Below are 12,222 nucleotides of genomic sequence, written 5' to 3'. Positions count from 1 at the left end.
TTGATCTCAAAAGCAGGCCATGCCATTGCCATATTGCTGCCATTCTTGCATGTGCTTGAGTGCTCGCTCATCAGCGATCGTCAACATTTGACCTTTCTAGTAATTCCTAGATGCCGCAGTAGATATAGCTCCGATCCTGTCCTGCGCAGCACCAAGAACAATGTCGTCCGTACATACTTGTCACTTTAATTAAGCTCATTTAGGAAGACCTACGACAAGAAGCTTAGCGTTCATTTTGTCCCCCGTACGTAAGCAATATTGGTTTTTCTTTGCTGTCCGGGGGGAGCTTTTTACTCTTTTTTTTCCAGCCGTGCGTCTTTACCAGGCTGTTTTAAGTTGTATTTTAAGTTTTTATTTATCCTCTTCTAATAAAAATTGGGTAAAAATCTTGTCGTTCGTTAAGAAAAAAAAATATAATATTTGGAGATCACAAAATGCATGCCGCGCGCACGTGTAGACGTAGTTCCATCCATAATTTGAGTGAGATGCAGATACCAAAGCTGCTCGACATACCACCTGTGTATGCATGCGCGCACTAGTCGTCGATCGTGCTACGTACGTGCCACTGTGCATCGCACTTCCTTCTCGCTGTCAGAGAAAAAACGAGCGAGATCATCCATGCGGGCCATGGCCCATCGTCGTCGCCGCAGCTCTCTTTTCCCGGGCCTCGATCCCTCGCTCCTCTCACATCGCATCGCCGCTAGCGCTGCGCCTGCTGCATTATGCACGCTTCGGCGCCTCGCCGTACGTACGAGCGCCGGCATGCCTTTCGGCTTCTTCCATGCAGCAGGCGGCAGAAAAGCTACTACTAGTAGCTTCTTCTCTCCCTGCCGGCCGGCCTGCTGCGCGCGCGCGCCGGCCACCGCCGGCCACGACGTGACAACACACGACGCATCTGCTGATCTGCACGCACGCACGCATGACGGATCGGTGGATTGGTGGATGGATTGGATGCTTCATGCATGCATGCATGGATCGGATCGATCGGATGGTTCTTCGATTCGGCGCGACGCAGCCAAGGAGGATACATATCGCACTCCAGAGATCGGCGCAAAGGCCAACCAGATCCAGAAGAACCAGGAGGACCTGCTGCGCTGCGCCTACGTACTCCTACCTAGCTCTCTCGCCTCCTGCTCCGCTCACTGCTCTAGGCTTCTCTAGAGTACGTGTAGCATGCAGTGCTCTAGCATAGCATACCCGTGTACACCGCCAGGTGCCCAGGTGTGTGTGAGTGGCGACAGATCCCAGTGCTGGCCGCGGCTTCCTAGACTGGGAAAAGATCGTGCGTGCAGGTGCACCACGTAACGCTGTACGCATGCACATCCTCGATCGGGGTGCAGTGCATGGCTGCATGCGCTTTGCTCCTGCAAAGCTATGGCCGCTAGCTAGTCTAGCCTAGCTACAGCTAGGAGCTAGACTATGCTTGTGCTGTTGTGCAAGCTCCGGCGTGTGCGCGCGCGATCAGCCGATGCCGATCAGAGGGCGGTTGCGCCTCATTACTGCACGTGCCTACGTACGCCGCAACGCAAGCAGGGAAGCACGTCGATCTGCACGGGCACGGCCGGCCGTTTTGTTTGTTGGGCGGTTGCTAGCTGCTCGAGATGGACGGTACATGCGTTCGTGTTGGGACGAACAGATCGAACAGTGCATGCTGGAGTAATGGAGCTAGTGCGAGCGCGAGCGTGCGTGCCGTGCGTTTGCTGGCCGGGGTTGCAAGGACACGCCCTACCCTATCGCGTCGCGGCGCTCTCGAAGTTCTCGATGGATCGATCTCCTTCCTTGTAACATCACTTCCTTGACAACACCGCATGGCGGGACCAGGGGATATTCACTTCCCTTTGGGTCGATCGTGAGGTCCGATCCATCACGAGTGTTCTTTGCTAGCGTGGTGCGCGCACTCCTACGTATACCGGCACGTAATAGCTACGCTCTGCTGGCGGTCGGATTTTATTGTGTGGACTGATAATATTTTTGTCGTGAAAATGGTCCTCGATCATAATGTTTTATCTGTGCTCTCTTTTTTTACCCCAAAAGGGACGTGTAATGCGGGATATATATTTCTCAACCGAGAGGACATGTCTCCAGTGTATTGATAAATTAAATTAGGGCGTGGGATGCGCAAATCGCACCATCAAGTTTTGATGTGGCTAAAATCGCACCAATCAACTATTTGATAGGGTTAAATTTATCCTGACAAAATTATGCATTTATGTTTTTTTTGCATTTACTATGACAAATACGATTTTTATAGGATAACAAGGTTGCATATGGGCTATGGCATGGTGGATTGGGGAGGGGGGGGGGCTAAGCCCCCTACACCTGTACCCGCTGAATCTCAATGGAGAGAAAGAAAGCGGGGGGAGCTAGGGAGATGAAGTGGAAGAAGAGGAGGGGTAGAATGAAGAAGGGAGATGAGTCCCGTAGTTTACTACTCAATCCTATATCCAGTTCTCACAAAACATGCAACGCTTATTTTTTGGAACTATTCTATTTGAAATTATTTAAAAATTAAACCCCTAGCTAATAACCAAAATTAATTACCTACTACTCTCTCATTTTTCAATACTTCAACATAATACTCATATAGACGTGTACTTATCTTTGTCAAGTGGTGATTGATTTTTAATTAGTAATTACTCTATACACTTTTTCATCCACATTCACACTTTTTTTCATTTAGTATCGCACCTCCATGCATTGTGTTTAGCATAAAATTAATATTTTTCATCACTTCCTCACATACATATATAAATGGTCTACATGATGACACTCATCATGCATGTATACCTTAACTTAGTATTTCTATATTAACAATGACATAAATAGGTAATTTAGAATCATATATTAGTTTATTTTTGGACATTTCTGTATGATGCACATAAAGATAACAACATATACATGGGTAACATTGATACAAATTAGAATGACATTTTAAGTTATGCTTTATAATGATGTGCATGAGTAAATTGGATGAAGATTACGGGATTACTTTATATTATTTTTTATAATTGTAGATCTTGTTAATTTAAATATAGGTTTAGGGTTTATTTTAGAATATCTTCATAATGATAGTGGTGGCTAACTTTTTAGAAAATATAATGGACTAGTGACTATGGTTATTTGAGTTTATATGATTGATGTTTCTGATTTTTGTGAGAATTTCTAAGATTTATCTTTTCTGGTTCTAGCGTGTTGTGAGAACCAATGTGGAGTTTCCAATGGAAAAAAAATATGACCACATTGCTAAAAACTATTATCTTATGCTACCTCTCATTGATTAAATATTCAAACACAATACATATATTAAATATTCAAACATAATTTATATATGGATATATACTTTAAGAACCAATGCGGAGTCTCCAATGGATATATGACCACACTGCTAAAAACTATTATATTAAGCTACCTCTCATTTATTAAGTATTCAATACATATATAGATATATACTTATTATCATCATCCGATTGTGATAGATTTTAGTTAGTAATTACTATGTAACATTTTCATCCATATTTATAATTTTTAAGTTTTCACTTTGCATCGCAAATATGCGCTTGGATTTGTTTAATGGACTCTAAGTTTGAGCTATAATTTTAACATAGAAATCTATATTCTCATTACTTCCTCTATATTTTTATAAATAGTGACACACCATACGTATATTACTTAATTATTATATCATATATGAATAGCGTAAGAAAGAGAAAAATTTAGAATAATATATTTGTGTATATTTTTAATTAAGGTGCTTTGGATTAAAATTTAAGCTTACCTCATGTTATTTTAATAATAGATGCAAATTTATGGGGTTACTTTAAGATAGTGTTTGGTTCATGCTAAGGTAACGTAAATGCAAAGAGAATCAGATTATAGTATATTTGGTGGCGGAATGGGTGATTACCCTCTTTCTTTGGTTGCACTCTGGTAATGTTATCATATTATAGTGAGGTGTTGTATTTGATTACGGTGAGGGAGGAAGGATAACAATCTTGTATAGGTAAGAGATTCGATTACAGTGTCAATTGATTACAAATCACCGCAAACAAACATCCGTAACGGGATTTGTTACCAAACCAAACACCATCTTAAGTTTTTTGTAAGTATCAGTAGTGGGCAATTTAATTTCACATTTAAGGGGTTATTTTAAATTATTTTTATAATGATATAAGTGGATAATTTTGATGAAAATCAGGAGGTTACTTTAGTTTATTTATATAATGGTAGAGGTGGGTAATTTAGATATAGATTTAGGGGGTTACTTTAGGCTATTTTTATAATGATATAGGTGGGTAATTTTTTAGAAAATATAATAGATCCAACTGATTGATGATTGATGGCCACATGTTTTGCTTTTTTTTTAGAATTTCTAGGATTTCTCTTTTTTTAGAGTGTCTCCCTAGGATCCTAGTAGATGGCTTCATCAGTCTTCAATTAGTAATAGTAAGATTGTTGCTTATAATTCTTATAGGGATCGTGTTACTATTCAGCCTGCTCGATAGTCAGCACAGAATCATTATTTGTTTGTTTTACTTTTGACCTTCATTCGCCCATGGTGTGTACCCTCGTTCTTTCTGTTTTAATCAAAATTTCAGTGAAATATTTAAATTAAGCTACATCATGTTTGTAGTCTATATTGTGAAATTTAGTTATTTATTAAACAAATATTTCGTAGACTCTATATTTAGGTATTTCATTAAGTAAGATAGAAATCAAGTTACGAATTTTCGACAAAGTTTCATTTTACATTTTATTTAATTATGCTTTGTATAGACTTTTTTTTCCATCACACTGTACAAACGAGGACACTCATTTTGACTGAAAGTTAAGTACCCAACGGAGGGATAAGGGTACCCACGGGTTCTCACCGACCAGGTTATTGGTCAGCCCTGATAGGTGGACCCGCCCGACCATGCCGTGTCGTGCGGGCTAAGTCACGAAGATACGTGGAGCACAAGCTTAGAGGCCGGGCGAACGGATTCTACCCGGATATCGCAGGATACTTGTTGTAGTCCGACTAAGATTGCTTTCCATGTAACAACCGACTAGAATTACATCCTATCCGACTTGTAACCCTAGGTCGTCAGCCTATATAAGGCTGCCAGAGACACCCCCCGATGGTAACACACCTCAATTCTTCACGGCACATACCAGCAATACAATCCACCAGAACATAGGACGTAAGGTATTACTCTCTGGAGGCCTGAACCTGTCTAAATCTTGCATCTCTGTGTTAGCATTCGAGTTATTGGTCTTGCGATCTCCCCCGCCTACAAATCTACCACCTAGGCACCCTCTTGGTGGACTGCCGGTCACTAAATCTGAGAGTTGGCACGCCAGGTAGGGGTGATCATGAGATCCTCCCTAGCGAGCTCGATGGCATCCCGCTCCGGCATGATCTTTCCTGAGAGCATGAAGGACTTCCTCGCCAACCCGATCCAGCGTCGCTTTGGAAGCATGTCGTGGATTCCGACTCCACTGCCAACTCCACCAGCTCGGCATCCGTCGGATCTACATTGACGGAGCAAGGTCTTCACCTGAGGATCATCACGCCGCTCACTCTGTAGGTCGACAATCTCTCTCTCTCTCTCTCAGAGAGGGTCCAGCACACCCTCGCGGCTACCCGCCCACCCATGAACCTCCGACCTCGTCGTGGGGCTAGATCGCATCAGTAGCACCATTGCTGAGTGCATCAATCTCTTCGAGGCGGCATTATGCCCCGGAAGGTTGGGCCAGGGCCCCTCCCGTGCCCCTTTCGGCCTCAAGAACTCGGCTGCTGTGTTTTCCCAAGAACTCACGCAGTCGTTTCAGATCCAATATGCTGACCCAACAAAACCGACACAATTTGTGGACTACGGCGAGTTCCAGGTCCCTCGCTTCGCCTTAACACTGAACCCTTACGGTGAGGGCGACGACGGAAGCTCTACGTCACTAGATCGGGAAGTCTTCGCCGTCTCCGCTGACGAACCTTCCCATAACAGTGAAACCTCCTCTCAGGAGGAAGGGTGCAACGAAAGGAACCGAGACCGTGGCAGACGCGGCAATAGGAACAGGCACGACAGGGGGGCGCACCTCGCGTCCTGCCGGCACCAAACGGCAGTGACAATGGCAACCAAGGAGACACTCGAGGTCGGCGCAGGCATCCCAACCCTTTTCACGGCGATTTACCCATAACTGACGAGGGCCGCTCGCAGGAGAGGTCAGCTGGAGCCCATCCCGGAAGAGGTGGAGCGGTCACACAGCAACGACCACCAACCTTTAATCGCCAATAGCAAAGCCCGATAAATAAACAATAGCTGTAGTTTGAGCCTGTTTAGTTGCTAACCGTATCTTGCCACGTACGCCACACTTTGCTCGTGCCACAATCTTTTAGGCATGCATTTGGTTTACTCTATAACTACGTAGTCTCCTACCCACTCATGTTTCATGCAAAGCTTTTTTTTTTCAGAGGCGTGGTAATTAACCAACTATCAATTTGCTTGCCAACTAAGGTTGGGTATGAAAATACGAGGCTGGAACTGAAACGACGCGCGAGATGGCGGCCAGCCGCTTGGAAAATCTGAAAGTCCCGAAATGGCTTGGTGTTCAACGGGAAGATCAACACGACATGTGCTTGTATTCGCGCCATTGCAGCAGACCTCGACCTCTGGATTCACCGCACCAAGACGCGCGGCGGACATTGCCTAGCTCAACATGTGGAGCTCGTTGCTTTGTAGTACAGCTTAGCTAACACCTCTCCTACTCTCTTTGTCCTACCTTTACAAAACTTGTATGCAACAACTTGGCATATCAACATAATGTTCAGGTCGGCTCCTTATCTGCCCTAGACCCTTAAAAAAAACTTTGGGCTCCTCTCGTTACGGGCGATGGCCACATGCCCACAGCACAGCGCGGTGGGTGCGTGCGGCATCCGTCCTCCGCCGTCACCGGCTCCTCAAGGCAGCAGCGTGCCGCGCCCGGTCGAGAAGGTGGAGTTCTTTTGAGCGCAACGCGCGTCGTGCCGTGCGAGACTGTGAGTGTGTGACACGCTCTCGGAGCTGCCTGGTGAAGGTGAAGTGCTGGCGCGCTTCTTCCTAGCGTCGTCGCGGTGTGGATAGAGGCGTGCGGGAAGCAAAAGAATCGAGTGGATGGAGGAAGGCCGCCACGCACGCACGGCCCGGCAAAAGAACAGGGCTGACAGTACACTGGGCTGCCACGAGGGGGGTTGCGGGCTGATGGTGCCATCGGGCCATCAGGCCATTCCATTGAGGGGGAAAAAAACGTGACGAGCAACCTGTTAAGTGGCAATGGCAAGAAACCCCAATGACGTAACACACGAGCAAATGGGAAGCGAAATCTTGTACTGGCACTACACATGCTACAGCCATTTTTCTTGCAAAATTCAGGGCAACAGCATCCTGAAGGATGATGGATGCATCATACAGGCGGCGGCGGCAGGTCGAGGAGGAGCCAGAACCCGACGCAGCCGTCGGAGTTGAGGTTCTCCTGGATGGCCAGGAAGTGGAGGCCGCCGCAGGCCTTCTTGGCCGCCTCCCAGGCCTCCGCCTCCTGCGTCGCCGCGGGGGTCTTCTCGTACCCGGAGTAGATGTACCGCGTCGACACCCCCGCCGACAGGATCAGGCTCCCCCTGCCCGTGTCCACCTCCATCGCGCAGATCTCCAGACCGTTCATCCACGCTGAAAATGTATGAGAAAACAAAAAAGATGACACAGCGAACTAGCTAGAGCGCAGGTGTAATTCTTCGAGATTGTCTCTCTTCAACTTTCCAGAATGCAGTTCAAGTGCAGTTTATTACTTCTCCAGAATCAGATACATGTATATAGTTTACCACTTAACCAAGAATTGATGCATCCTAGTGCAAAATCAAGTAAAAAGGTTGCACATATGACATGCCAAAACTTGGAAATATAAACATGTGAGACCATCTCATATGCCATGCCAAAACTTGCCTAGGTGTACAAGAACTAATCTCCATTTGAACGCTCAACATCGCAGAAAGTTACCCAGCTGCATTGCATAGTTCAACAAGATCATAGCAATCGAAGCGACCAACTGATACATGAGTGCTACTTAGAAGACTTCAGGCTTTTTACTGACAGAGAAAAGTTATACACATCATAATCTTATAGTCTATGTATGAGTTATGACTATAAATTTTACGGATCATATGTATTTGCAATCAAGCATTGATCATGAAAATAAAAAATCAATGTCAGTTTGCTACAGCATTTCGACTGCGCTGGGAGCTCCAGATTGCTTGTTAATTTCTGTGTACCTTGGCAGCACATTGTCATCTTCTAAACAAAGAATGTGGCATTTGGCGTTGGCTGAATATTCGGTACGAACTTACCAGCTAGAGGCTTGGCGCGAGACGATTCCACGGCTACACCAGGGACCAACGTGCTGTCATCAAGCTCAAACCCCAGCAGGTCCAAATCGAGCCCCGCACCAAATGCGTACCTCCTCTCCAGTGATTCCACCTCCTCTCTTACAGCTGCAGATCGAAGAAGAAGAACAATCACAATCATGGTCTAATGATCAAGGCTAAGCACGGTGAAAATTTAAATCGAGCTGCCGACCGGAGAAGGGGAGCTGCACGAACGCCCACTTGTCCCCGACGAGGTTCTCCGGGAGCGTGGTGGGGAACGGGTTGTCGAGCGCGAGCAGCGGCCTGGTTCCGGCCTGGAACCCCGGGTGGCGGCTGTACACGGCCTCGTACCGCTCGTCCAGCCACAGCAGCAGCGACACGCACCGCCGGCTCGGCACGGCCTTCAGGCCCAGCTCGCCGCACGCGCGGGTGATGATGGTCTGCATCTGCGACCGGAAGAAGCGGACGCGGTCGGGGAGCGGCACGCCCAGCGCCTCCGGCACGGAGGCCAGCGCGTCGCGGAGCGTCACGCTGTTGATGGCGTTGTTGGGGAAGTAGCGGGTGAACTGGAGCGAGAGCGTGGCGTCGCAGACCACGAGCTCCCACACCTTCTTGCCGCGCGCGTCGAGGATGGGACGCGAGCAGAAGTCCAGCTCCCACTCCCGGATCGCCTCCGGGTCCGCGTCGGGGTCCAGGTAGCACACCTCCGCCTGCGGGTCCAGCTCCTCATCCTCGTCCTCGTCGTAGGTCTCAGCGGGCTCCGCATCTTCTTCGACGGTGTCGGACGCGGCGGAGGCGGCGGTGGAGCTCTCGGAGGAGATGGACCGGCACCGGCACGGCCGCCGCGGCGATGGGCTGACCGGAACAATCGTGCGGCGGCGTGCGTGCGGGAGGGACCGCGCAGAGAGGGAGACCGTGGTGGGTCTCCCTGGAGGGTTAGGGAGCGGGAGGCTCCGGCGCAGGGCGAGGCCGTGCCCGGCGACGATGGCGGTGGCGGTCGTCATGCCGCGCGCGGGCGCCCACGGCCACACGCAGAAGCTAACGTTGCTGGTGGCGTCGCGCCGCGCGGCGTGCCACCCACCAAGCAGTGTGATCTGTTCTCTTCCGTTTGGGCCGTGGGCCGGCCCAAGCCCACGAAGAAGCCGAACAGGATAACGACGACGACCTCATGGAACGGAAAGGGAAAAAAACTAGAGGGTGGAAGACGACGGCGTCCGGACACCATAGAAATAGAGAGGAGGGGAGAGGAGAGGTGGAGGCGGGCAGCACCAAGAATGGCGTGCTCCACCAGTCTCTGCTTCTCGGCGTCGATTCCTCCTCCTCCAGCCTCTTGCTCTTCCGGCTCCTCCCGCTTCCTCGCAATCCAGCATGTCTCCTCTGCCCCGTCCTTGTTCAGGTATGCTCTGGTTTCTTGTTGCCATGTCCCCATTGATGCAGTATTTGCTCTTAATCAATTCATTGCTCCAAATCCCAAATTAAGGTGCTACATGGTTTCAGATGTTATTCTTTCTAGTGATCAGGATGTTGTATACTTGTATTTGTTTCTTACTTTCTTATGCTAGCCCACAGGGCCACACGAACTTAGGAATTTCATTTTTGCACGCTGGTTGAGCAGTTGAACTTTCTCACTGGGGTTGGCAAGTGTCCAGGAGAATAGTACTTTTAAATTGTATCAGTTGGTTTGACTTGTGTGCTGTGCTGATGGCTATGCTCTGGCTGTGGTTTAGTGTAACATCATTAGTACTTGCATTGGCTTAACTGACCTCTGAGTTATATGTTTTTTCTCTCATAGATGGGCAATCCAATACAAGCAATCGGGGCATACATTACATCGGAGAAGCCACGTGCTGGCCTTTGCTAGTGCAGATGTATGCATCAGGCTTTTTGAGTAGGCCAATCTATTTTTGAGTGTTGGAGTACGCTCAGGGTTGGTAGGGCTATGACATTAATAGTACAAATAATGTTTCCTGAACTCTTTATGTGATTTTGATTTTTTTTAGTTATTAGATCAAGGTTTAGTTCTGTTAAGGCCTACTATCCTAATCAGGATGCCATAATGCCTTAGCACTCTTGATTTCATTATGGCATACTAACCCTGGGGAAAGTTATTCAACTTTTTTTAGTGCCAGTTGCTGCATCCTTATTCTATAGTATATTCTTTCTTGGTTGCTCAACTGCTTTTGTCCAAATGAATCAGGCACCACAAGGCAAAAGAAACTCAGGTGCTAATGTTGTGATGGTTGATCCACTGGAAGCTAAGCGTCTAGCTGCTAAACAGATGCAAGAAATTAGGGCCAAAGAAAAGCTGAAGGTGCATTGTTGCTATATTAGACTGTATCATTCTTTAGATTAAATCAATCGTATCTGCTAAAGGAAGGAATCTTCAGGATAAGGGAAAATATCTCTCTTTTGTTTGCACCAATAGTTGGTGATAAAATGGTGAAGCTAGCCTTTTCCCTGTTCATGTGGTCCTGCAATTTCCCCATTCCTGATTTAATTCTTTGAGCAGGCGAAAATGTCATTGCATATTGTGCAGTTGAGGCACCTAACCTAATTGTAAAAAGATATGCAACATGATTTACCTAGTGGACTGTCAGTTGCAGTATTCACATGGATATGCCATATGTGTTATAACTTATATCAGAGATGTTGAAAATCCTTTGTGATACAAGATAGATATGTGTTTATTATTTCCTAAGATAGTAGTTCCACTTTCTGTTAACAAATAGCCATTTTCTCATACAATATCACTAATTAGTCTTAGTTTGTCCTTGAAAACCCATATGTTGCACTTCCCTTCTGAATTCCAAGATCGGTCTATATTCTATATTACTTCATTGTGTTTTGTTACTCTTCAAATTTCAACTGTGGTCTGTTTTTGCAGAGGCGACGTCAAGCAGAAGCGATTAACGGCGCGTTGGCAATGATAGGACTGACTGCTGGATTGGTACTGGAAGGTCAGACAGGAAAGGGTATCTTGGGCCAGGTATTAAGCTGACTGTATGAGGAACTCGGTTTGTAGTATATGCAAGTTTTTTTTATCATAACAGATAACTTAATTTGAGAAATATTATAATGGATAAATGTGATATGTGATGCTAAATGGTTAATTACTTAGAAATTAGAATGTTAATCACAGTTGTACACTACTGATATGTGACTTCGTGCTCATCAATCCCTGCAGCTAGCTGGATATTTGGCGGCTATTTCTAGTTTATTTGAGCAATAGAGGATCATGTTTGGAGATTTATTTTCACATTCCTTGGACACAACAGCTCGTCTGAATCTATTTACTGGATCCATCCAATTTTTTTGGGAGTTAATCCTAGCTGGCTGTGCAATAACACACCCAGATTTGTATGTTTATCAAGCGCTATAGCATGGGCTGAACATTAATATACAGTATAACAGATTTATTCAATGTACCCCAACAATTTCTGATGATGATATTTAGCAGCTGCTAAAGAGCAGTCCTACTCTTGCTTCAGACTCATGCTTCAATGTGAAATGTTCATGTCATCGAGAACTATTTTTCTTCTTTTACCCAAACCATTGAGGTTGTAGTGGAGATGTGGCTTGTAATTAGAAAGTTATGATTGGTTGCTTGTATATACTGTGCTTATGACATCTGCGATGGGAGTGATGAATCTATTGCCTACGCGTGACTTGGTCTCATTTTCAAGGTGTGGGTAGTTCAAGTGTTATTTTGGTATGTCTTCTTGTTGGTTGTGTTCGAGTGTCCGTATTATGTTGTGAAGTTATTGTCCCAATGGAGGCTATTGGTGCAGATTATTTTTGCATGCTACCTGCTACATTTTTTTTTGATGAATTTCTTTTAAATGTTTTATCCAAGA

General features: G+C 46.2%; 2 protein-coding genes across 3 annotated transcripts; one reads left to right on the top strand and one right to left on the bottom strand.

The window, feature by feature from the left end:
• Positions 1-7,244: 7,244 nt before the first annotated feature.
• Positions 7,245-9,449, bottom strand: LOC101776123 (protein TAB2 homolog, chloroplastic). Its single transcript, XM_004953005.3, has 3 exons — positions 8,580-9,449; positions 8,351-8,494; positions 7,245-7,676 (listed from the first exon to the last, which is right to left on the bottom strand). Exons 1-3 carry the CDS (start codon positions 9,370-9,372, stop codon positions 7,417-7,419), a joined length of 1,197 nt encoding a protein of 398 aa, XP_004953062.1. The 5' UTR covers positions 9,373-9,449; the 3' UTR covers positions 7,245-7,416.
• A 72-nt stretch (positions 9,450-9,521) lies between these two features.
• On the top strand, positions 9,522-11,855 carry LOC101775437. Of its 2 annotated transcripts, XM_004953004.3 has the most exons (5): positions 9,568-9,764; positions 10,161-10,236; positions 10,566-10,679; positions 11,253-11,354; positions 11,553-11,855. In XM_004953004.3, the coding sequence occupies exons 1-5, from the start codon at positions 9,643-9,645 to the stop codon at positions 11,595-11,597; spliced, it is 459 nt and encodes a 152-aa protein (XP_004953061.1). In that variant the 5' UTR covers positions 9,568-9,642; the 3' UTR covers positions 11,598-11,855. The 2 variants fall into 2 exon arrangements, with proteins under 2 accessions (XP_022682064.1, XP_004953061.1); XM_022826329.1 differs by lacking the exon at positions 10,161-10,236 and having other exon boundaries at positions 9,522-9,764.
• The last annotated feature ends 367 nt before the right edge of the window (positions 11,856-12,222 follow it).

Source organism: Setaria italica, chromosome I (assembly GCF_000263155.2).
Source record: "Setaria italica strain Yugu1 chromosome I, Setaria_italica_v2.0, whole genome shotgun sequence".
Taxonomy (NCBI): Eukaryota; Viridiplantae; Streptophyta; class Magnoliopsida; order Poales; family Poaceae; genus Setaria; species Setaria italica.
The sequence above is the reverse complement of the archived record's forward strand: the minus strand, read 5'-3'. Positions and strand labels throughout refer to the sequence as shown.

What these genes read in the sequence shown, in the direction of transcription:
- LOC101776123 (XM_004953005.3), bottom strand. Translation starts at nt 9,372, where the DNA reads ATGACGACCGCCACCGCCATCGTCGCCGGGCACGGCCTCGCCCTGCGC. An exon ending in CGTGCAGCTCCCCTTCTCCG is followed by an intron (nt 8,495 to 8,579) that starts GTCGGCAGCTCG and finishes TTCGATCTGCAG; the next exon opens with CTGTAAGAGAGGAGGTGGAA. An exon ending in TCGCGCCAAGCCTCTAGCTG is followed by an intron (nt 7,677 to 8,350) that starts GTAAGTTCGTAC and finishes ATACATTTTCAG; the next exon opens with CGTGGATGAACGGTCTGGAG.
- LOC101775437 (XM_022826329.1), top strand. Translation starts at nt 9,537, where the DNA reads ATGGAACGGAAAGGGAAAAAAACTAGAGGGTGGAAGACGACGGCGTCC. An exon ending in TCTGCCCCGTCCTTGTTCAG is followed by an intron (nt 9,765 to 10,565) that starts GTATGCTCTGGT and finishes CAAATGAATCAG; the next exon opens with GCACCACAAGGCAAAAGAAA. An exon ending in GAAAGGGTATCTTGGGCCAG is followed by an intron (nt 11,355 to 11,552) that starts GTATTAAGCTGA and finishes CAATCCCTGCAG; the next exon opens with CTAGCTGGATATTTGGCGGC.